Raw genomic sequence first — 26,203 nt, forward strand, 5'->3', positions numbered from 1 at the left:
TTTTAAAAAGGTTTTATGAATATTTCATAAAAAGAAAGCAACATTTAGCAGAACCCCCCAATTTTAAGTGTATACAGAGACAAGTTACACTGAGTTTGAAGGGCTGAGATGAGGGATTAATTGTTAAAATTTTGTTAGTGATTTTCAGTATTTCTAATGTGATATAGGATTTTATTCAAAATTTTCGTATAAGTACAGAAAATGAATCTTAAACTATAAGTAAGGGATAATGTACAACGAGCCGGTCATTGTTGTGAAATAAACCACGACAAGGCGATGCGTCAACCTGAAGGGGTTTATTCCACAATAATAACCGGCTAGCTGTACATTATCCCGCTTATTACACGGTTACTTACTAAAGAAATCAATAATTTTACACAAAAACGGTGCGCCAGAGTCCGACATCAGAACTGCGCCCATAGCAACGGTCTGTTATACATAGCAAAGGTCTGCTGTAAAGAAATAAGAGACCGCAGAACGCTGTGATTGACCGATCAGAATCTAGTATTCAACAAAGCTGTGTAATAATTATTATTAAAAGCAGGTGGGGTTCATCTAATTTGTGTTGACTTTGGTTATTCTCTCAAGTCTTGCACTTATGTCTTGGCAGAATAATACAAAGTGAAGAAGGAAAAAGGCAAAAAAAATACAGAAAGAGTGCTGTATAGTTATGGAAAGATGAGAAGATCGATACCACTCTCGACTGTGAGAGTGATATCATTATTCTCATCTAACTCTCTGCAAGAAAGTGAATAAGCGTATTTCCCAATAGAGCCAGGAGACGGTTATCTTAGCTTAGCTAAGATAATCAGTTGCAAGCTGTATCTTCATATTTAGTGTACTGTGTGAGTGTGTTATTGATCTTCTCATCTAACTCTCGCCAGAAAGCGAACAAGCAAATTTATAAAAAATGTCAAATTTCTTTAAAACAGTACCTGAAGAATGCGGTCGAAAGGTTTTAACCCTGCCTGGTCAGCGGGGCCATCGGGGCGGATCATGTTGACATAAACCCCTTTCTCCAGGAGGCCATCGGATACACTGAAACCAAAGTCGTGGCTCTCAAGGTCCTTCCTCATAGACACCTGCAAACACAGGGGACCTTGGAGTTACACAGCGTGTACAGCACAGCACGTGTTCATAAATATCTAGAGGCTTTTATGTAAGGACTCAGCAATTTAGTATTTGGGGAACAGATTTTTAAAAAGGATGGTCAAAAATAGTTATGGTAGATGGCTAGATATCATGATTTTAGACCCACACTATATCAAGGTCAGTAGCAGGTTTAACAAGAAACAGCTGACAGATGACTTTCCATGATATCATGTAAGATGTGTCAACCCAAAACATGTTTAATTTCCATACAGCAGGACGATGATGTGCTGCTCTTGTTATTCCTGCTCCAGTTTCAGCCCAGTCAGTCCCTCCGTCAAACGTCACACAGTTAGATGCACGGATGAAACCAAACCAGGCGTTTCAGGGAGTAAATGGGCACAGGCTGGGGTCACAGCATGTGCTGCTGCTGCTGAGGTAATGCTGCATAATGAATGTTGTGTATTTTTCTTGTACACGTAATGCAAGTCCTGACTGGCCAGGTATCCACTGGGTCCAGTTACACCGTACCGACAGGCACAGTGAGGCAAGTGAAGGAGGCACGCAGGTATAAACTTCATTATGGGTAGAGTCCCTCAGGACACTGTTGTGTGCACCACAATCAACAAGCTGTGAGTGCAGTTGACTGATTAATCAATGATTGCATTTTTATCTTAGATTACAGCAGAATTATATAGTACATATGGGGTATCAATATAATACTTACTGGGTACCTACAGTATATGAAAAGGAGGGGGGGTTGGGTAATAAAGGATAATAACTGTGTTTAAGAGGTAAGTATTTTTTAAATTACTGAGTACCTTCTTAATAATTACAGGCAACAGTAATATTATTACCGGGTAAAAAGGAGGAGAAAATGGACAAAAATTATAAAAAGGTACAAAGTTTTAATATTTTTAACATTATAATTGTTGCTGGGGATCAAAACATTAGGCTAAGTCTGGGAAATGGGGTGCACCTTTACAAATATATCTATAGAAAAGTTAATAGTTAATTTACTTTTTTCACTCTACCTCATTAAATTGTATTTAAAAAAGCAACACATTTGCACACTGTTGATGTATATAGTATGTGATCCTATGTTTATATTGTATATGTTAGTTGTAGTAGTTTGGTATATTCATAGGGTATTCTAATATAGTATTTATATTGTGTATTCTATAGATATATCCATATCTCTAGTGTGGATATGTATATTTACCGTGTATTTACTGTTCCTACTGCTGCTGTAGCACAATCCTTTCCCAATTTGGGATCAATAAAGTAAATCCATCCATCTATCTATCTATCTATCTATTATTTATTACACAGCTTTGTTGAATACTCGATTCTGATTGGTCAATCACGGCGTTCTACGGTCTGTTATTTCTTTATAACAGACCGTTGCAATGGACGCAGTTCTGATCCCGGACTCTGGCGGATCATTTTTGTGTCAAATTATTGATTTCTTAAGTAATTAGCTGTGTAATAAGCGGGATAATGTGCAGATAGCAGGTCATTGTTGTGAAATAAAACCCTTCAGGGTGCTGCATCGCCCTCTCAGGGTTTATTTAACAACAATGACTGGCTCGCTGTACATTATCACTAACTTGTATGTTTTTAAAATGATGATAAAATATTGGGGAACAGTAATCTAGTTTTGGGATCAAGGGTAGGATCAATCTGATGATGAATACTGATGTTTATGAGAATCATATCAGATATGACAGGACGAATATCAAAGTAGAAGTATTCCCTAACGGAGCTACCTTGTGCAGAGCCAGAGGTGTGGGGGATAAAATATCAGAGGGGTCCCCTCCGCCCCGGGATGGTAGGTCTCTGGCTCCAGTCGACATGTCCAGGTTGCTTTTGCTCTTAAACTCGCCGTGCATTCCCTCCCGCTTAATGGGACTAATTTCAGACTGAAACATCGAGTCGTCGTTGGTCTTGGTTTCCTCTAGGTACAGACTGAGAGCGCTACCTGTCATGGATGCCTGAAAGAGCACAAAATCAAAAGGGGAGTATTAGAGCATCATGTATTACAGTAAAAGGACTTCCATTTGGAAAGCACAACATAATAATATCTCATGAAGTGTACACAGAGCCTGATTAGAGGCCAGGGCATTGCATAAAAGCCTTCCTGGGTCAGTATGGCAGCAGGTGCCCGGCCTGTCTTGTCAGATTTAATAACAGATTACACACTCTGGCGATTATCATAATGCTTCATCTGGCGTGGTCATTTAGGCCGACACCGGTCTATGAATACATGAGTAGGACAAAGCAGATGGAGGAGTGGAGGAACCAGGAGCAGGGAGGGGGGCGGGGATGACGGGCAGGCCTACCTCCAGCTCCCTGAGAATCCCTGACTGGCCGCAGGTCTCGAGGTCCTGCAGAGCCTGGGACCAGAAGCTGTCATCCTGGTTCAGGGTGCCATGGCAACGAGGGGGGCTGATGAATCTATGACAACGCAGGAACCAGAACATGAGAGCAGCCCTGCGGGTCTCGTGGGCCGGTGCCGCTTACAAAAGGCAGCATGGGAAATGCAGTTTTTGGGGCTGCGTGCTGGAGAATCCCTTTGAAAATCTCCACATTGAAGGTTTTTACTGTGAATTCTCTCACTTGAGGCGAACGCCGAGGAGTCCGCTAGATTAGATAAAGCCTTTGAAAGAGTTCGACCCCCCCCAAAAAAAGCAGAAAATTGAAAGCATGTGACACAAAAGTTCAGAAAAAAAAAGAAGTCAAGTGTGAGGAGACAGATAAGGCTGATGTATCCTTGGGCGCTTTAGGTGCTTTTTGTGGAAACGTTTTTTGTTGTGGACAAGGGGGTGACAGAAAAAGATGCATCTATGTGAAACACCAAAGAGCTCGTGGGCAGTTAGTAAAGCAGATGAGAGAGAGAATACCTGAGAAAGAAGAGAAAAAGGACAGTTTTGGAAGAGCACAACATGAAAGCATACAACACAAAATGAAGAGAAAATAATTCAGACAGTGCAGTTTGCTTTCATCAATGAACCCAAAGAGGGGAAAAGAAAAATCACAGAAGCTCTTATTTATACACAGTGGTGGAAAAGTACTCCCATCCTTTACTTAAGTAAAAGTACCATACAATATTGGATAATTTACCTCTTTAAGCTTCAATTTCAATGAAACAATGTCAGAAGTTTAGAGGTGAAATTTCTCTTTGCTAACAATTTATAGACATCTAAAACATGAGAAGTGTAGTTCTTGAATAAATGTACTTGGTTACTTTTCCACCACTGCTTGTACACAGAATATGATTTAAATCAAATATGCCCTCTACCGTGAAATCAAAAACACTTAAAGCTGCACTGACATGAAACGAGATGTCGACAGGAAGTAAACCTGCAGGCCTGAGCACTCACCCAGGTATCTTGTCCCACTCGTCCTCAGTGAATCTCCCATCATACAGCGCTGCGTGGTGGACTAGGCCTGCAGAGCTGGAACTGGTTTGGCTCCTGTGCTTTGTGCGTCGCCACTCATTTGGGTTGAGCAATATGTCGGATGCTTTGTGAAGATACGTCCCTGAAAAGAAAGAAATCCACTGACCTCATTAGATGTAAGATGTAATGGGTAATTTATATACAGTAAGCATCCAGCGGACCTCACCTTGGCTGCCGTAGCCTGCGTCAAACCCTGAGCTATCCCAGGAGCTCATTGCAGAGTCTATACTGGGCAGAGTGGCGGAGTAGACCTCTGAGTGTTTACTGGTCTTCTGGGAGTCTGTCAGGTCGTCCTCTGTGTCACTTAAAAACCCAGCTTCTCTGTCCGTAGGCCGCCGGCCATCAGACTCTGGGAATGCGAGTCAAATCATCATTAAATCAAGAACTCGTGCACTTCCTGTCATTTTCAAAAGGCAAAAAATAAAACACTTTCGCTGCCTTTAAGCCCCAGAAGAAGCTAAATCAATGCAAATTTATTTAAAAAAGCATAATGAAACATGCTTTCTTTAATTTACAACCATTCTTTTTTATGGTTTGTCTTTTTTTTTATAAATGTTTAACTTCTCTTTCTCTTTTCCTTCTCCTGTAAAGCGCTGTGTTTGACTTATACAAGTTTGCCTTCCTGCTATGAGATGAAGAGGAGGACGACGTATGATCGGTGAAGGACGAAGGGAATGTACATCAGCTAGGATGCTCCTTCCACAGGAGAGAGGAAAAGTTAGATTACTTACAGACTAAAACTATGGAAACATAAATACTATAGATAGACACATAAACTATAGACAAAAAATGTTTTAAGCACATGAAACAAACAAAATAAAATGTGAAAAAGTGAATGTTGATGAAGTGAGTGTCATAATGCAACCTTATTGTCTATTCACCTTCCATTTGTTTTAATGATTTTTTTCCTTTTTCTGTGTTTGTCTTTGCTGTTTGTTTGTTTGTTTGTTTTTGTCTCAATTCTGCAGCTGTATTTGTCAGATATTTTTTCCAAAACACAACGAGTAATCAAAAGGAAATTAAAAACAAGTTCATACAAAAAAACAACAACATACGGTCGGCTTTTTTTTTAATCTTAAGGGTGACGGACTCCCCGGCCATCTGCAGGAGATGGATGGCCTCGCTCAGTGGCTTTCCTTTCAGACTGACCCCGTTGATGGCCAGGACTCGGTCCCCTATATGAATAGCCCCGGTCCTGCAGGGTGAGGAGAGCAGAGGAGACAGTGCTACCAGAGAATACCAGACAGTACCGACCGATGGGCCGGGAACCCTGTCAGGCTGCCAGGGCGCCGACTGGGACGGAAACAAAGAGGCTTCTTGTTACAGAAAATTACGAGACAGACATTGTTTACGGTCTTGTTTTTTGTATTTGTTTCCAAAGGGGGCCACTACAGATTTAACTAGCCTCAGCCTGACAAGTGTCACCATCTTCTCAAATAACTATGTTTAGCCCCGACCTTGTCATTCCTCACCTCTGCCCTCCTCTCACCTCTCTGCCAGGCCTTTCTTTGTGAGGCCAGAAATGACGATGGGGTCAAAGGGCTCCTCTGTGCCAGAGATGGTGATGCCCAGTGGTCCGTTATACCTCTTCAGTTCGACGGTGTAGATAATAGAGCCTGACATCTCCAACTCATCTACAGCACAGGAGACACCATGTACAAGATTATAAAGACAATATAAACCCTGTGAAGATAGAATACCTACATGATAAAATATGTAAAATAAAAGTTTTGCAAATGGATGAATAGCAGCTATTTAATCCAACAGAGCATTACCTCTTCTCATTTTACTGCCTTTGAATATTGTATCTCTTATATACAGTGGAGGAACACCCTTTTCGTAAGTTAAAGTACCAATACAACAATTTAAAAATACTCAACTACGTCTAGTAAACTACGTAATTTCACTGATTATTAATAGTTTTCTAAATTTTCCATGTTATCAAAGGCGCTAAATGCAAGATTGGGAGCATTTTTATTGACTTCGCACGGCTGTCAGCATGGCGACAGCTGAGCCCACGGCTCATAGTTAGCAGTGCTAACAGCGCTAACATTAAAATAAAGCAGACAGAGATAACAGTGTTAACCTGAGGGGGAACCAGAGGCTGGGCTCTACGCTTCTGCAGCTGCGCTGTCGCTCGGGACGGCGTTATCAGCTATAACCGCCGTAAGAGCGCAGTGCAGAGTGGCGGCCGTGAGCTAACCAGTGGCCCACGCTAACATGCACGATCATACACTAAAAGCATGCAATATGTCAGCAAAGCGAGGATTAAAACACACACAGAGGGAGAGTGACTTCATTCTCTACTCAGGTGGACATAACTCCTCTATATCTTTACATATACAATAGTTGTTTGCTGCTATATTAATGCTCTGGGTATTGAGAACTGTTAAACTGGATATATTTGGAGTTTTGACGGTTGGCTGACAAAACAAAAATACTTGGGCTCTTTGAACCTGTGATAGACATTTCTTCTAATTTCCTAAATGAACAATGAATCGATTATTGAAAAGAGAAAAAAAGAATCGTTAAAGCAAATGATTGTTACTGGCAGCCCTTGTTCAGTGGTTCCCCACTTTGGGGTCAGGCCCCCTACAAAAGGTCACAAGAAAATCTGAGGGGTCATGAGATGATTAATGGGGTTGGAAAGCAGAAAAAAAACAAGTTAAAAAAAAGTTCAGCTACACAAATTTCAGTTCAGTTTTTTTTTGTTTTGTTTTGACCTCTCTCTCTTGTCTTTGTTTTGGAGAAGTTCAAAAGAGGAACTCTCGTGTTGTTGGTGGAAGTGCTAGGGCTTATAGACTTTCAAAATGCGTCGAGTGGAAAAATACAGCGCTTTTGTACAGGGCCAACAGCTAAAAAGGAACCACTAGTTTAATCTTTGACAATGTATTTTATAAGCTTACGTGTTTTTAAAAAGTAAAAAGAGTAAATGTGCATGGTTACTTTTCACCAATGCTCATACACAGGATGCATGTTTGATGTTTTCAGGGATTAATGTACCAATGTTGTCCTCGTCTTTCTGGATTCTGAGTTTGACCATGTCCTCGGCCTGATGCAGGACGTGCATGGCGTCCTCCATGGTGCAGTTCTCCAGACGCACGCTGTCGATGGCCAGCAGCCGGTCTCCGGGCTCCAGAGTGCCTGTTCTACCAGACACAAGACCACAAAAATCTACTAACTGGGACCAGAGAGCTGCTCCTCCTGACTCATATGAGAATCCTATTAGCGTTGTTGTCCCAGTGGGATCATTGAGGGGTGACCGTCACCTCACCCTCAACCTGATCAGCACTGAGCCCTGCTGAAATGTAGCTGCTCTGCCCTACTGATCCAGTTTTGATAGCTCAATCCAATTAGGTAAATATTACACAGTGGATTCACAAAACAGTTTTATTTTGGTGATGATATAATCCCACATGAGCCTAGAAAACCTAGCTCAACCTGAATGGAAATAATGTGTCACCTGAAAGCAACAAACCGCTTTTGTATTTACAAAATAAAATGTTTATGTGAAAGTGCTGCGACTGAGAGCTATAAAATATTATGAGCTCTGTGTAATGTTAGGACATACCTGTGGGCTATGCTTCCTTTTCTGATGTCAGAGATGATGAGGGGCTTGCCAGGTTTCTTACTTGCTGGTAAAACAGAAGAACAATATAACATAATTTAGGGTTGTATGATATAAGGATAAAACCATTTGAAAAATCACTCAACTTCCTTTTAATTTTTGTTGCACTAATCTCACTCGGCTTCCTGTTTATTCAGAGCACAAAGAGTAATGATGAATGCTGGTACAGGCCAGCATTATTCAGAGGTAATGAGGTATGCACCCTCGTGGAGGTTTATGGATCACAGAACATTGATTCAAAGGAGATTTGCAGCGTGCAGGTCTGTGCAGTATTATTGAGCAACATTGCCCCCTGCTGTATAACTCGCTCCTAACAAACTCACCACTGATGGTGATGCCCAGCTCCACTCCTCTCCTCTTGGGTAATTTAACGTGGAAGGTGCCACTGCTGGGAACCACTGACTCTAATTGGGATATAAAGTGAAGATAAATGTAAGGAGGAAGGCACCAGAGATCTCACAATAAGAATTTATCTTCACAATGTGATACCTGCGACATCAAACTCAATATCCACTGTGACCTTATTGGCCAGGGCTGAGTCTCTGAGCAGCTGATGGGCTTCCTCCAGAGTGCCATCTTCAGTCGGGATCCCGTTAATGGACAAAAGTCTGTCCCCGACCTGCAGCAGCCCACACCTGCACACAGAAACAAGCACATGAAAAAGCAATACAGTGGAAATAAAGTTAAAGCTCCTATGAAGCTCCAGTGTTTTTCCACTACAACAGTTCTTATAGTAATAATAAATTTGTATATAAATGTTTATAAGAAATGTAATAGGGTGTACATGTAACAGAATGATAAAATAAATCTTGTTAAATAAATAAAATGGATCATATTTCAACTAGGGCTGCAACTAACGATTATTCAAATTATTGATTAATACTGTATGTTGATTTTTCCCCAATCCAAAAGTGAAAAATGACCAGCACAATTTCCCCGAGCCCATGGTTATGTCTTCAAAAAAAGTTAGTTAATTAAGCTTTATTCATCCAGGAGGTCTCACTGAGATCAAGATCTCTTTTAAAAGAGAGAACTGAGAACAAATGACATATACGGTATACACTACCAGTTTATTAGGTACACCTGGCTAAATCTAATGCAATCTAATATACACCGATCAGCCATAACATTATGACAGCATGGGCACCCTGACCGGTCTGTGGCTAAGCAGCCCCATACGCATCAAACTGCAATGCACTGTGTGTTCTGACACCTTTCCATCAACTTTTTCATCACTTTGAGCTACAGTAGCTCTTCTATTGCATCGGATAACACGGGCCAGCCTACGCTCCCCACGTGCATCAATGAGCCTTGGGTCTGACCCTGTCACCGGTTTTCCTTCCTTGGCGCACTTTTGGTAGGTCCTGACCACTTTGGACTGGGAACATCCCACAAGAGCTGCAGTTTTGGAGATGCTCTGACCCAGTCGTCTAGCCATCACAATTTGGCCCTGGTCAAAGTCGCTCATATCCTTATGCTTGCCCATTTTTTCTGCTTCCAACACAAAGTTCAAAATGTTCACTTGCTGCCTAATATGTCCCACCAACTGCCAGGTGCCATTGTAACAAGATAATCAATGTTATTCACTTCACCTGTCAGTGGTCTTAATGTTCTGGCTGATCGGTGTATAAGTTCTGCATTAAATCCTACCTTCATGCAGGTTATTAAATTGTTTGCTGAAATTGTTTTACAGAGGTGTTGATTTGACTGTATGGTCATTTTGTGGTGCAGTTGAACTGTATTGCAATACATAGAGAGGGATTTTTGTTATTCAGCCTACCCTCATTGATATAAATGGGGTGGACAAAATAACAGAGACACCTGTCGGCATAAAAATACTGTATAAGCCAAGTAGAACTTTAAAGTTCCTCAGAGGAACGAGCGCCTAACCAACTTCAGCTTCTTTTTTTTGCAGAAACGAGTCTTCCCCAGCTTCCTTGTTTTGTCCAACAAAAGGTCCAAAATGTAAAATATGGAATTCAAAATTATATAAAACTAAAAAACACAATTTTCTCACATTTAAGAGGCAGCAAATGTTTGTCTTTTTTTGGATTGATAAATGACTTGGATAATACATTTCCTGTTGATTAACTAATCGATTAACCTACTAATGGTTTTAATATCATCTGCTAATGGTTTCAATAATAATGTTCATAGTAATAATAATAATAATAATAATATAGCCACACTAACATCAGCAATGCTTTGGATTTCTGCTTGAAGTGAGAGGATTTTGACGAGTGACACATTCAGCGTATGTGACACCACATGTCACATAGGCTGAGGGTTTAAAATGCCATCTTTAAAATGATAAGGCCTCTGGGCTCAACATAAACACACTGAACACTGACCTTATTTGAACTTGGAAAATAACCTCAGCAAAGCGAGCACTCGTACAGAAAACAAAATCCCACATATCACACATTTAATCAGACCCCTAATTGCAAGGGCAAACACCGAAGCACTGTCAACTGATATTAATTCACTAACCACCGCCGCTCATTAACCTTGTGTGGAGAGAGTGAGACACCAACATCACAGTCGGATGCTGTACTGCTCACTCCTGTCCAACTGCTGCTGGACTACATCGTGTTACAAGACCCAGGGGACACGGCTCTGCAGCGTCGGCACAGACACCATCATTAATCTTGCAAGACAAGGACAGATACGACACACTGTCCTGATCAGAGCTGTGTGTTAATTAGACCGCAACATGCAGTCTTGATCAATACAATACTAAATACCAATAAAAGGGGATTTTCACCATTAAAACAAAAACAAACACTGGCTGCATCAACGCCTCATGTATGATGTGTGATAAATCCACCACTGGGGATGACTTACTGCTCCTTGAAGCTTGTCAGAAACACAATCAAGACTAAAGTAACTGTCATTATAAGTTGCTGAGATCATTTGTTGACCTCATGACATTTTGGGCAATGACCTCCCTCACTAAGGAAATAAACCGTTACCATGCCAAGAGCTGACAAGCACTGAATGCTTTTTTTGGCTTGTGACTCCTTAAAACGTACAGTGTGTAGCATTTGGCAACATCTAGTGGTGTGGTTGCAGATTGCAACCAATGAGTACCCCTTAGATTGAAGCGTTATTGATGTTACAGAGCTGTCTGTCAAAGTCAGTTATGAACATTGTTGTCACTACGGCATTGCATTGTGGTTAATTTATGCCGCCGTAGTGTCCAGCATTGCATACTGTAATATTTCACCAGAAATAGTATGCAATTCGCGTACTATTGGTTTCATACCAAGGTCTCGAACATACTAAAAAACCTCACACTGTTTCAGCGTACTAAATAGCATGTTAGTATGGAATTTTGGGCGCAACCCTTGTTACCAGTTATATACAGTATGTCTATCAGTTGCGACCAAGACTGTTTTTGTAATGTTTTATTTGAATAATTTGTAAAGATGAAGAAAAACAAGTACAATGGTGCTTTGAGCTAAATGCTAACGTCAGCATGCTAACACGCACACAACGACAACGCAAACATACTGATGTTTAGCAGGTATAGACCTTTTCATTGCCATTCTGTTGCTAGGGCAACAGCTTTGGTCCAAGTTAACTTCCTGTCAGCTACTGCATTAACAACCATTGGAACAGGAAATACAAAGAGGTCCATTCAGAATGTTTATGTTGTCAAGTTTGAAAAGGTCTATACTATTCAATTCAATTTATTTTTATATAGCGTCAAATCATAACAGAAGTTATCTCGAGACGTTTTATTTATAGAGCAGGTCTAAGACCGTACGCTATAGTTTAGAGACCCAACAAGAGATCCCACCAAGAGCATTGCAACACGCTGTGGCCAGGAAAAACTCCCCGTTTAGCGGGTAGAAACCTGGAGCAGAACCGGGCTCTGGGTGGGCGGCCATCTGCCGTGACCGGTTGGGTTGAGTGAGAGTGAGAGTGAGAGTGAGAGAGAGCGTGAGAGAGAGAGAGTACCGTGTTCACCATCTTGGTTTAACGTGTTATAATGATAACATTTGCTAATTAGCACACCGAGTCAGGGGATCACTTAAGTCCGTAGGATTCATCCCCTGGGTAACATGAATGTCTGTACAAAATTACATGACACTAGTTATTTTGATATTTCAATGTGGACCAAAGTGGCGGACCGACTGACCGACAGACCAACATTGCCATCCATAGATCCTGCAAGATTAGATGAAAGTCTGAAAAAATAAGCATAACTTTTCATAAAATAGTATGTTTTTCTCTCCTTTTAATCATCTTGTGACTGCGACTGTAGGTCAGGACCCCACATATGCGAACCACAGCATTAGACACATTCAGCTCCAATGCCTTCAGCTGAATTACTCATTGAGACATTGAGGTTAAAATTAGACTTTTTTCACATGTGGCTGAATGATTAGCACTGGGCCGTCTAGTTCAAGGTGACTCCCTATATGATACTTGTTTACTCGTTAGGTGTCTCAGTGTGTTACCTCTCAGCTGGGCTGTCGGGCTCAATAAAGCGGATGACTGGGGGAGCAGACAGGGTTTCTGTGGCAAAGACACCCCCCTGCAGCTGGATCCCAAAACCTGTGAGCGGATCCCCCCTCAGGAAGACCTCGCTCGTTTCCACATGAAAAACCTGCCCCCCTGGGCCGACAGAACTGGACGCCAGAGATACTGTGGGACAGGGAGGGGAGGGAGGGGACCCATCAGAGAAAGATATTAGTGGAGAAGTGGCAGATAAATGGAGCAAGAGAGGGATAGTGGGAGACAAAAAGCGGAGGCGGGTAAGAGACATGTACCCACAGAGACAACATGAGAATGGAGAGGGAATGAGTCACTTATCAGGGTTTACGTCAGTCGTGTTTACGTCAGTGATCAGTCAAGTCTGTTCACACAGTGAGGGGGCGAAACAGGAGGGAAAGGTGTTTCAACAGCACTGCAACACATTTTTAAAGGGTTAGTTCACCTAAGTTACAAAAAAAAAATAACAAAAAACTATAATATTTTCTCATTTAAAGGGGAACACCACCCAAATTAAGAATTCCAATATATTATTTCCATCATCTCGTAAAATTCAATCAATGTGTGAAGATGATATACCGCTTGTGGTATCTCGCCCTGCAGATAGTTTTTTCTTTTATTTGACCTTTTATTTTTATTTGCTCATATTGACCATGCTGATGTTTAGCAGGTATAATGTTTACAATGTTATCGTCCAAGTTCAGCGTTTTAGCATGGCAACATTTGCTGATTCACACTAAACAAAGGACAGCTGAGGCTAAAATGAATACACACCAGGTTGATTGATATTCCCTACAGTGCAAAAAAAACATCCATCCTTCCACCCATTATCTGTAACCACTTATCCTATTCAGGGTCGCGGGCAGGCTGGAGCCGATCCCAGCTGACATTGGGCAAAAAGCAGGCTACACCCTGGACGGGTCGCCAGACTATCACAGGTCTGACACAGAGACAACAATAAAAACATGATTTAGGAAAATAAAGAAAAATGGAGATATCTGTTTTAGGAAATGAAACCTTCATATCAAACTGCAAAATAAAAGTAATAAGACGGTGTTTTTGGATTACAGAGATGTCTGGAGAGACGTGTTCAATGCTTTGAACATCACAAACAAATCCCTTTCACCTCCATTTGATTAAGTTGGAGGCAGAAATTTTATCAACAGTTTATTATTAGGTACTTCTAGCTAAAAGTAATGCAGTCTGATACAACGGTCCTGCATTACATACAGTGAGGTGTTTCCAGGGCCGGCTTAAAGCTGCAGTAGGTAGAAATGGAGCAAATACGATTTTAAAAAGTTATTTTTATAAAACGGCCACTATATGTTGAGAGAAGTGCATGAGACATGTAATCTGAAAAAAAATCATGTGCCTCTGTGTCCTCCGGTGCTCCTAATGGCATCTGCAAGATTTCACAGACCAGAGGAAAACAACCAGAGCGTGAGTCTGCCGTCTCTGAGCAGCTGTCAATCACTCGTGAACTCAGACGGTCAAACTAGTCAGCGCTGATCAAATATGAATTCTGTTTCTGTTACTGTAATGCCTATTTCTCCCCTCAAATGTTTTCAGAAACATCTTGTAGTGTACTGTTTAGCTGTAGCAGAAAATACCGAGCACCGCCCACCAGCCAGATACAGCCAATAGAAATGCTTTCTCTCTGAAATGACCTGTTAAATTTTTTTAAAGCCTGTAAACAGAGCCATGAGGAGGTGTAGAAGTCTAGTTATCGCTCAGAACACTTGAATTACAATATGCTGAAAGGTTATTATGTAATTTTTGCATAATGATGCCAAGAAATTGTTGCCTACTGAAGCTTTAAGGCATAGGCCATATAGGAGGTCGCCTAGGGCGCCACCTTCTGGGGGGCGCTGGTTGCTCTCTAAGAATTAAATAAAACAAAAAATTAAATTAAAAAAATGACAATGGGTGCCCTCCCTCATTTTCTGCATTGTGGTAACAAATTGAGGGAAAAAATACAGCAAGAAAGAAAGAAAGAAATACACTCTTCACCCCTGTAACTCTGTAGTGAAACTGACTAAACACTTTTAAGCCAACAATATCAGGGACCAATTGTTTATTTATATTAAAATAAATACAGTTTATGAAAATAAAAATATTAATTTTTGTCTTAAAACCTAGGGTTAGGGTTCAACACCCCAGAACCCTAACCCTACAGCGGCACCGCTGTTACTATTATTTTAGCCTACCCTCATTGATATAAAAGGGGTGGACAAATTAATAGAATTTATTTGGTTAATTTGGTTGAACTGACCCTTTAATATAGTAAAAAAAAAAAAGGATTAAGGCAGGTGGTTTGTCATACGTGAGCTCTTGTGGTCCTTCTTCCTGTTCCTCCTCTTGCCCGTGGAACTGCGAGGGCTTGTGGGAGCGACCGGAGGGACGGGGCAGGGCAGTGTGTTGCTCCCCTGGCTGCTGAAGCCTGAGGTGGCTGTGGAGGAAGGGGAGAAGCCACCGCTCACCAGAGCTGAAGGGAGACATAGCACTACATGTATCAAAAGCCTGGTACAGTTATATTAAACCACATCACCGTGACATTTTCATTCAGCAGCATACGCTCATGGGAACATGCAACAAAAGTCAGAACTGTGGAAACAGTGTTGGAGTAAACCTCCTGGAAGAGATTTAACAAACGTGCTGAAAGAAAAGGCTCCTGCTGTGGCGCCTTGCCAGCAGCAGTGTTGCAGTGCTGTCACAAGTGATAACTTACATTTGCAGTGGTCCTGCTGGTTGTGTGGGTGGCTCGGGCTGCTCCATGTCTTGCCGTGGCTGGCATGTGGGGGATGGCAGTAGTTGCTGCTTTGGTCCCAGTGATGATGGTTGCTCTTCTGCACTTTTACTGCAGCAACAAGGAGGCAAACACATCCATTAAGTCAACCAGATCCTCTGTTTGTGCACTTTTCTAAATTCTACCCGTGAAATCACGCTTTCATTCCCATGTCTAAATCTGTACCACAGCACACAGAGCCTGGAGGAGAATTTCGGAGCAGAGTAATTGATATTTAATGTTTTCGTCATGGTACACTAGATTAAATCCTGTGGTTTAATGTACTTTGATGAGCATCTGAGAATCAGTTAGACACACAGCGCTGAATTGGCTGAATGGGAAGTGGGTGCTCTAAAAAAAAAAAACACATCTTACTTTTACTAGCAAGCTTCCAAAAAGCTAAGTGCAAACTGGAGATCATTTTTATAATTTCAATTTCAAAAGAGCCAGAAGGTGCAAAACAAGTCTGAAGTTGACTGCTGGGCATGGTGTTGTTGTGTTCAGCAGCAGGAAGTGATTCAGGCTGTTAGGAGGCATGTGGCTGGAGCATGATTGGGCACAGCTGAAAGCTTGATTGCTGATGATGCAGGGTGTCTGTTTCTGCACCTGACTGGCAGACAGTTTGGTCATAACATGGTTTAATTTATTCCTTGTATCCTCACATACTCATGTGTTGTTTTTTTAGCAAGTCGGTTGACTTTCGAATGAAATGGAGAGCACAGATTGTTAATTCTGAAAGGCGTCTCATTCAGTGAAACGGTATCTGTGAAGCATTCAAAGAGAAACAACTGACCTCCTGTATGACACCCACCTCAATAATTAACTTTCCTTTACATATTCATGCAGCTAAATTTGTCACATAGCGTTACATGTGACAGTAATCCTTGCTGCTTCATTTGCAGGGGTCTAATCTCTAACAACTTGCTCACATGGATGGAGGATTTGCTGGAAACATGGATGACTGCAGTGGCGCCGAGGACGTTTGCCATATTCAGGCAACCTGGTTAAATCCAACCGTATGCAATCAGAATACAAGCAGGAGAACCCGCGGCCCTTTTCCGGAGAACCAGTTTCTATCGGACTCAATCAAACCTGCGAAGCTTTGGCTCCGACGGCTTACGTTAAGCTCACCTAGGGGAAGCTCTCCAAGAAATGGTGTTTTGGATCGACGCTGGTGGAGAGAAACATTAACTCCTAATCTCTTAGTGGCCATATCAGTCTTATTAAATCCCCAGAGGAGATTAGACAAATTGCATCTTATAATCATGTCTTATCCTGGGGGGGAAAAGAAGCTGTGAAAATATCATTTAATCATTAACGTCATTGCGCCTTATTCAAGAAGTGAATCATTATCGAATAGGAATTTCAGAAGACAAGATGCCTGTCATTTCATAGAGACGATACAAGAGCTGCACTTTGAATTGAAACAGTTCAGTGGTCAACAGGAGCCGATGCAGATCAAGTATTTCACTAGGGAAGTATTAATTTGTGTATAAATGTAAGAAAATGGATCAAAAATAAATCAGTAAAAGATGTAAAAGACTGGACCAAACAAAAACTGAACAAAGGGCAAGGAAAATTGTGGAAGAAAGGATTCAGCGGCCACCAGAGAAGACTAAACTACATCTTATTTCCTTTGTCATGGTGTATGATTCCTCCCATGCTCACATGTTAGGGAGACCCTGCAGCTGCTGACCCAGAAATAAGTCTGCAGAACATGATCTCTGACAGAGAAAGTGTGTATTTGTGTGTGTGTGTGTGTGTGTGTGGCTTGTTGGTACCGACCGAGTGTGTACCCAAAGGCACAGGGATTGTGGCCGGCAGCGTGCACATGCACACACATAAACAAACACACACACACAGGCTGATTCACAGTACATGTAGCTGGGAGGCAGCCAGGCTCTTTACAGCTGTAGGTGGAGTAGTTGAGAGCAGAGCAGTCACAGTACATATGGTGAAGCCTGTATACTGGTATATTCTCCACGATGTACACACAGAACTACATCAAAATATTTACATGGTGTAGTGCTGAAACTATTAGTCACCATTGTCCACTGTGAATCATTTGCATTGCCCTGCACATTTGTATATTTTGCACTTGAGCATGTGCAAAATGTTTTTGTATTGTTTGCCTTACAATTGTGACACACAGTATGTACATTTTGCATTTTGTCAAAATCTTCACATCCCACCTACACACCACTATACACATATTTAAATATTTATATTCCATACAGTGGTGTAAGAAGTACCCAGATCCTTTACAGATCCTTAAAAATACCACCACAACAATGTAAAAATACTCCATTCCAAGTAAAAGTCCAGCATACAAAATCTTACTCAAAGAACAGAAGTGTTGTCAGCAAACTATAATTAAAGCCACACAGATGTTTTCAGTTCATCTGGCTCATTAGACCTCTTCTCAGGACTGTGTGGGCATGTAGAGACTAATTGTCTCCTGTTAGCTTTGTTGAACCTGTCAGGGCGGGACAAGTTACTAATATGAATTATTTATCATTCTTATTGCAAGCTGAAGATTTGTGACCTCATAAATTCACACCAAAGCTCCGGCCACCTTCAACCTGAGCACAGGTGTTATCAGACAGAATAACTGGAAACCCCTGTGTGGGTGGCTTGAACAGAGGCTTTAAAAGTAAAAGTACCTATTCTGCAGTAAAGTGGAGCCTGTGACTGATATATTTGTTTTATTTTATCTACTTTTGAAGGTCATTTTGTCCACAAGACAAATCTGAGGGGTCATGCTATGATTAATGGCAGAGGAAAGAAGAAAAAACTAAATTTTGCTAAATGTTAATCTTGGCTTTTTTTTAAAATATTGGATCATTTTACCTCTTTGGGCATCAAACGGAGCTTGGAGGAAAAAGTCTAAAGGAGAAGTCTTTTGGTGGAACTGCTGTAAACTCATAGATATCTGAAATGTGACAAGGGGCTCCAGCCAGACTGTTTTTTTGTAAGAGGTTGCAGACCAAATGGTCTCAAACCAGAGATTCTAATTTAATCTTTAATAATGTAGTGTACTCTATAAGCTCATCATATGTTTATTATTGTAAACTGAATATCTTTGGGGTTTTGACAGTCAGTTGGACAAAAACAGGCAATTTGAAGATGTGAGCTTGGGTTCAGGGCATTTTCCATAATTTTCTGACTTTTTATGGCAATATCTGTGAATAGCAGTCCTAAATGATCTATAGTTGCACTTGTCACTTGCTTTGTCTGAAGTGATTTCCTCTCTCTTTTTCTGTAGCAGTATCTCACAGAGTTTTGTTTTTGTATCAGCTCCAGGACATACCTGTGTCTTGTGGTCTGACAGGGAGTCTGCTCTGACTGGCCGGGAGAATCTCCAGTTTCACGATATCAGAAGTGCTGGCGAGCAGCTGCGTGGCCTCCATCAGAGAGCAGTGCTCTGTGCTGGTCCCGTCTATAGACAGAAGGATGTCACCTGCATGCAGCGCTCCACACCTGAGAGAGTGAGGCAGATTGTGTCAGGAGAAAAGCTTCTGTTTAACACTTAGTATTACTATTATTAGTATAGTGTAAGAGGACGGTTTCAAACCTTTCCACCACGCTGGCTGGCTTTATCTTGTCAATAATAACAACTTGTTTGTTCCGGTATATTGTTGTGGTGAGGCTGATCCCAAGGCTGGCGGAGGGACCTTTCACTATCTCCACCAGCAGAGGGCCCGAGGCTTGCTGCACTGCCTCTGAAACAGATAATACACACAGATATGAGAGAGGCCTACATGATTACTGATGCATCTAAAGCCAAGAACACTATACTATACTATACTGTACACCGATCAGCCATAACATTAACAACATTATGACAACTGACAGGTGAAGTGAATAACATGGATTATCTCGTTACAATGGCACCTGGCAGTGGGTGGGATGTATTAGGCAGCAAGTGAACATTTTGTCCTTGAAGTTGAGTGCTGGAAGCAGAAAAAATGTAAGTGTAAGGATGTGAGCGACTTTGACAAGGGCCAAACTGTGATGGCTAGACGACTGGGTCAGAGCATCTCCAGAACTGCAGCTCTTGTGGGATGTTCCCGGTCTGCAGTGGTCAGGACCTACCAAAAGTGGTCCAAGGAAGGAAAACCGGTGAACCGGCAGAACCAAGGCTCATTGATGCACGTGGGGCGCGAAGGCTGGCCCGTGTTGTCAGGTCCAACAGAAGAGCTACTGTAGCTCAAAGTGCTGAAAAAGTTAATGCTGGTTCCGATAGAAAGGTGTCAGAACACACAGTGCATCGCAGTTTGTTGTGTATGGGGCTGCTTAGCCACAGACCGGTCAGGGTGCCCATGCTGTCCTAATGTTATGGCTGATCAGTGTATATGTTGTTAACAGTCTTAACCAACGATAAAAAAGACCCCAAAACGGTCAGAAACGAGCACATTGCGATCAGATTCATATTGTTACAGTTTTTCTTAGTTGCTGTGTCACAATTGTCGCATCCACTACTCATTTTCTCACAACATTACATGCATTTCTTGTTGCTTGACCTGGAGATGCAATGACTTTGCCTTGGTAACCAAAGTGGATTACACTGCTTTTTCTAATGGTTTGTATTATTCTCAAGCACATCTATTGACATGCTCATTGTGTAAATTCTTAAAATATTACCCAATCTTCGTAACCGTTCAAACAAATCATGTTTTTCAGATTCAGTTCATCCTCAGTTTTTAGAGCTTATCCCATGTTCTAAAATTAGTTTATAGGTGTTTATAGGTCCTCATCATTTACTAAAAGATATTTACACCACGGGTGGCAAAATCGTTTTTTTACGTAGGTATCACTGTTACTCAGTATGGTCCGGACAGAGAGGGACAACAGGACGCTCATACAGAAGAGAAGATGTAAAAGTATACACACTGAAGAAGGCTGTTTGTGCCGATACGCGTGGGTTGTAACCCATCTCATAATGTGCCGGCACTGTCCATGTTTTTGGTGTTTCACAATGGAATAGTCATCTGATTAAAGGCTTTTTAACTTTTTGCTAGAAGAGTGCCTTGGACCTTCCTTCTTATGTAAAGGTATATGTTGGTTTTATCAGAGGACTAGGTGGACGCAGAGCAACAGACAGAGGGAGGACTACATGCTGCCTTTGAGGACGTCACAGCAGAGACATGTAAGGGAGAGTTGCTGCATGCAAAAATATTTAGTGTGAGAAAGTATCATGTAAAAGAGAAAACGTTTTTATATCTAAATGGTCCCTTACATTTCAAACATTTTAGTTTTACATTATTGTTACATAAATGGGCCTCACTGTGAATAGCGGGCATACCAGAGGTGTGAACACTGATAGTGAGAAAGCTGTGAACACTATGTAACTGGTGTTTGCATAACATGAGTTGAGGATATTGGGTTATTGTATATAAGTCTCAATGAGAAATAACAAAGAAATACAGTTTTATAGTCCTCTGTCATTTGGCACAGTTCCTCAGACATTTAACTGTCTTGACTTAAACAATGACAAAGAGACATGTCATTTTGTCTTTTGCAGGACAAATGCAGTGTTGTGCTTCAGCATGAAATGATGTGATGCTCTTAAAGGAGCAGTGTGTAACATTTAGGGGTATATATAGTATTCATAATTATGTTTATATCCCCTGAAACTAAGAATCGTTGTGCTTCGTTTGCTTAGAATGAGCCCTTGATATCTACATAAGGAGCGGGTCTTCTTCACAGAGTCTGACATGTTGCTCCGCCATGTTTCTACAGTAGCCCAGAACGGACAAACCAAACACTGGCTCTAGAGAGAGCCTTTCACGTTTTTACGTTACCTGAAGGCCACCGTAGTTCTCCAACATGCTTGTGAAACTGCCGTAACGTGAAACGCAGAGTGCAAAACAGTGGTACCGCCAGCCGCCGTCTGACTTCCGTTGCTCCTAAAGTAGCGTTATTATGGTAAGGATGGCCTCTGAGCGAGGCGAACAGCGTTACCACTGTTTTGCGGCTCACATTACCGCAGTCTTGGAAAGGGAGGAGTGAGGAGAGGGGTACTCAGTTGGTTGCAATCTGCAACCACATCACTATATGGCACCAAATCCTACACACTGTACCTTTAAGCAATTGAGAAAAACTTAAACTGAAAAATAATATTTGTATTTTTCCAGATTTCAGTTCTAAAATGTTTTGTTTTTTATAATTTATGAACCCTCTGACTGGTTTCGGTCTGGAGGCAGGAGGTCTGGATTCCAAACTCCCACATCCAGAGAGATAATAATGTGTGTCAAATGTCCTCGGTGACCTGCCCTATTTTGCACAGAGCAGAGTTTGTGATCTTATGGAGAATTAGTTACTGTGACCAAATGGAGGTTATAATCTGTAGTGAGTTCCCGTCTTCAGTGGCGTATTTTACTACTTTTTGAGCCAATGGTGAGAATGCTTTTTTTTTTTTACTCAAAATAGATTTAATTCGCTCTGTATACTCAAAGTCAGACTGATCTGTGTTGGTGGTTATTTGTCTTCACAACATTAGAATCAATTCATAAAATGAACTGAAGAAACAACTGAACAATCTGTATTGGAAAAATGGGCTTGAAATAATACTGATATGTACTGTTTACTGTATCATTCAGTTACTGCAATGGCTCTGATACAGAATATATTTTTTTTAAATATTGAGATTGAAGCTGCCGTGACTCAGGAGTGGAGAGAGAGAGATCCACACACTACAATAGAACACTGAATATTACCCATCTACCCTTTCCGTTGTTGAAGTGTGCTCTCGGGGCCAGTGTGACTCCCCTGGTGGCATCTCCAGCACCGACACTCACTCACATCCACGCAGCCAAACGGCCACGTTATTTACCCTCAGAGCAACGCTGCCCTACCGAGCCTCCCCATATTCCCCGTGTGTGTGTGTGTGCTCACCCATGACAGAGACGTCATACTCAATCAGGAACAGAGCTTCCTGGCCGCTCTGCATCAGCATGGTCAAAGCGTCGGCGTGCTTCTCTCTGTTCAAAGGCATACCGTCCACGCTCAACACTCGGTCTCCAGCTTTCAAAGTGCCCTCTCTGGAGAAACACGGGAGGAGAGGGGAAAAAAAATAAAATAAAACACAGGCGACCAGCACAAGTGATGCTCATACGAGCGTTATTTAAGCACCAGTCACAGTAAATCATTAAACAGTTCCACATGAGTGTTCCCTCCCAGGTGAGATGAAGGATAAACGAGATAAGCGGCCGTAAAAAGTCTTTGATGGTGAATTATGTTTGCTCCAGTGTTTTGGTGCTCTCGGTTTTCATGCGGAAAAGTGCAATGTAGCATCAGCCTCGGGATGAGCAGTGCCCTTTCTGCTTTGCAGATAACATATATGTGTCACAGCCGCAATCTCATACACTGAGCATAGACTGAGCACATATTGTGGATTTAAAAAGCATAATTATTAATAATCTAATTCCATATGGTTAATGGATAAAAATATTCATTGTGGACAAAGATGAGGCAATTAGTAAAACACATATCCATTAGTCCAGGGGTTCTCAACCTTTTGTAACTCGAGGCCCACTATCGATTGTTAAAAACATTTCCGAGGACCACCTTCCCAAATAAATGACAAGCTGGGCTATAAAATATGTGTTATGCCACTGTCAGGTGTAATGACCCACATAGATATTCAGCTTACCCTCACACATCACTACCTGCCATTATTAATCCAAAGTATTCATATTTCCTCACTACACACTTTTACTAGTTTCAAAAAATTGCTTAATTTTGTGTCACTGCATCTGTGACATATATGTCTGTAAAGGGGAGACTCGTGGGTACCCATAGAACCTATTTTCATTCACATATCTTGAGGTCAGGGGTCAAGAGACCCCTTTGAAAATGGCCATGGCAGTTTTTCCTCACCAAAATTTAGTGTAAGTTTGGAGCGTTATTTAACCTCCTTCCCGACAAGCTAGTATGACATGGGCATTAGTCCATACATCTAAATACATATAGAAACACGCATGTATGCACACATACAATCATTTGAATAGGCTCAGTCATGCAAGACGCATACAAGCCACATAAATAGCTACCCTTGTACATACAGACACAACCATTAACTCATGTCTCTGCGTCCTCACCTGTCAGCAGGACCTCCGGGTCTCACGTACGTGACCACCAGAGGACGAGACCTGCGCCAGTCCTCGTGGAAGCCTCCTGAAAAATAAAAAAAACAGATAAATCAGTGCAAAAAAGTGTGTTATTTGTACTGGAGGATTTACATAAAAACATCCTGTCGTCCACCTACCTCTCATGACAAACCCGAAGCTGTTTCCCTCCTTGTGTAAACACACCTCCATGGTTTTGGTTACGACTCCTGAGGGGTTCTGGACTAAGAGTCGACAGGAAAGGACAGATTCAGGGAATTATTATTACGATCCTCCAAAGCTACACATAAAAATGAAGTATTAACAACATAGAAAGCTTTCACAACAGTTTGATGATAGTGTCCTGTTAGTGTTGTAAGTGTTGAATCATGAAAAGGAGAAAAAGCATTGTGGAAATATGTTTAATTGATCTCAGTGGGGGAATTAATTGTATGTAATTGACCCATGCTAATGATTTAAGAGCAATGAGCAGCCACGGTGCAACGCCCAGGGACCAACTGTGGCCCATGATCAGGGAAACCCAATAAGTATTGATCTGGTGATTTGCGGGTTGAGAGATGTCTAGATGTTCGAGGTTAAACTGGGGCTAAATTTGGTTGACCATGTTTAGACGTCTTGGTTATACCGGTGACTTTTTAAAAGTCTTTAAAAAATTAAAAATTAAAATCTCTCTATTGTAGAAAAGAGAGACGAACAGTGTAGACTGAGTTTATTATTATTATTAATAATATTATTCAGTGGGTTTTATTTCCATATTATGTTTCCATTCTATTTGATCCTATTTTATCTTTTATAACGTGTTCCTTTATGCTTTTAATGTTTTATGTAAAGCGCTTTGAATTGCCTTGTTGGAGAAATGAGCCATATAAATAAACTTGCCTTGCCTTACTAAAAAAAACATTTTATGTAACTTGAATGTTTGCTCAGTTTTAACCTAGACATCTAGAAATCATAAGCTGGGGCTTTTCTATGTTTATTGCTCCATTCCTCACTTTGAGCATGTAAAAATACAAAGCATTTGTTTTCATGACAGCACCGTCTCTGAACGTCTGAGCATTTTGTTGGACAATCAATCAGGCAGAATATTCATCCTGCAGAACTTCACCTACCGAACGGAGGCAGCTCGTACTCCACCTCCAGCACGACTCGCTCCCCGATGTTCTTCAGCAGGCTGATGATCTCATCGTGGCGAAGCTTTGACAGGTTGATGCCATTCACTGACTTGATGTAGTCTCCCACATTCAGCTGGTCACTCCTGCAGAAAGTCATGCACAGAACATCAAGAGCGGGAAATTGCACCAGGGCTCACTTGGTTTTTGGAAATACAAGTTTAGTAATGTTAGTTAGGCCTAACAGCACCAACAAACAAGCTGATCCACAGTGGTGGAATGTAACTAAATACATTCACTCAAGCACTGTACAACTTTGAGGTACTTGTACTTTACTTGAGTATATATCCATTTTATGCTACTTTATACTCTTACTCCATTACATTTCGGAGGCAAATATTGTACTTTTTTTCACTACATTTATTTGATAACTTTAGTTACTTATAAATTAAATTATTTTATAAATTAAGCTACCCAGCAGTATATAAAGTAATTAAAATTAGCTCCACCTTATCATCTACAACATTAAAGTGATGAACACATTAATGCATCACTAATTATAATCCAATAGTATATTATATATGAATCTGAAATGGGCCATTCTGCATGAAGAGTACTTTGACTTTCGGTATGTGAAGTACATTTTGATGCTAATACTTAACACAGTATTTTTTACACTGTAGTATTGCTACTTTTACTTAAGTAAAAGATCTGAATACTTCTGATCCGTTCACGATCAAAATGATGAAAAGATGTGACTGTCTGATTCTGGATGTTCCAACTGTGTGAAAGAGGCAGAAATAGAACAAGCGGTTGGTTTTATTGATTTGTGTTAAAACGGTATTGATAATCTGATTATAAATCCCTTTGCGGTGTGTAGACTGACATACAGAGTCAGCTGAAAGTGTCTCCTCTTCAAACACTGACACAGATGATTGTACATGCTGTCTCACATATGACATTCTGAGTCAACACACCGCTAATTGGAGGGCTAATTAATCAAATAGATGTTCTACCCTGATAGCCTCTCTCACCTCTGGGCTACTGCCAATCAGCAGTGACAGCAGACAGAGAGAGACGTCTTGACCAGCAGAGCCGACCGGCCCGTCATCCGGTCACCGCCCGTCTCTCTCCTGTCTGTCTGTCTCTCTGCCTGCGTGTCTCTCCACCCACTGAATTAGCAAGCACTTCTTCCACGCAAGCATGAACTCAGCTGTGGGAAGACAAGCTGCTTGGAAGAATTAGCACAGTGTCTGTCTTTAAACCTCCTCGGACTTGACAAGCGATGGCATATTTGGCCAAGACATTTTCAGAGGGGCTGTGTCATTCTTACAAAACTGTGTGTGTGTGTGTGTGTGTGTGTGTGTGTGTTACACTTCAGTCACACGCTGCTTAATCATCATGAAACATGAGTACTCCACTACGTTTTCCTTTCGTGTGGTTGATGTTGGGGAAAATTAGTTTAATGGCGTTGATGTCTGGGAAAATTAGTTTAATCGGAT

The 26,203-nt window shown here is 41.3% G+C and overlaps 1 protein-coding gene across 7 annotated transcripts in view; it reads right to left on the reverse strand.

Annotated features, from left to right (window-relative positions):
- The window catches only part of LOC119490219 (glutamate receptor-interacting protein 2-like), a 36,978-nt gene that overhangs the window by 2,278 nt on the left and 8,497 nt on the right, over positions 1–26,203 (reverse strand). For 6 of the 7 annotated variants that reach the window (XM_037773462.1, XM_037773461.1, XM_037773464.1 and 3 more), the window contains 20 exons: positions 24,702–24,847; positions 23,733–23,816; positions 23,566–23,641; positions 22,361–22,506; positions 19,038–19,185; positions 18,774–18,943; positions 15,407–15,535; positions 15,002–15,163; positions 12,645–12,831; positions 8,668–8,813; positions 8,502–8,582; positions 8,122–8,185; positions 7,554–7,699; positions 6,040–6,184; positions 5,606–5,745; positions 4,717–4,899; positions 4,473–4,632; positions 3,432–3,546; positions 2,859–3,083; positions 936–1,082 (listed from right to left, as the gene is read on the reverse strand). In XM_037773462.1, coding sequence (XP_037629390.1) covers positions 936–1,082; positions 2,859–3,083; positions 3,432–3,546; positions 4,473–4,632; positions 4,717–4,899; positions 5,606–5,745; positions 6,040–6,184; positions 7,554–7,699; positions 8,122–8,185; positions 8,502–8,582; positions 8,668–8,813; positions 12,645–12,831; positions 15,002–15,163; positions 15,407–15,535; positions 18,774–18,943; positions 19,038–19,185; positions 22,361–22,506; positions 23,566–23,641; positions 23,733–23,816; positions 24,702–24,847 — 2,800 coding nt within the window. The other variant, XM_037773467.1, reaches the window with a different exon arrangement.

This window comes from Sebastes umbrosus, chromosome 6 (genome assembly GCF_015220745.1).
Source record: "Sebastes umbrosus isolate fSebUmb1 chromosome 6, fSebUmb1.pri, whole genome shotgun sequence".
NCBI lineage: Eukaryota > Metazoa > Chordata > Actinopteri > Perciformes > Sebastidae > Sebastes > Sebastes umbrosus.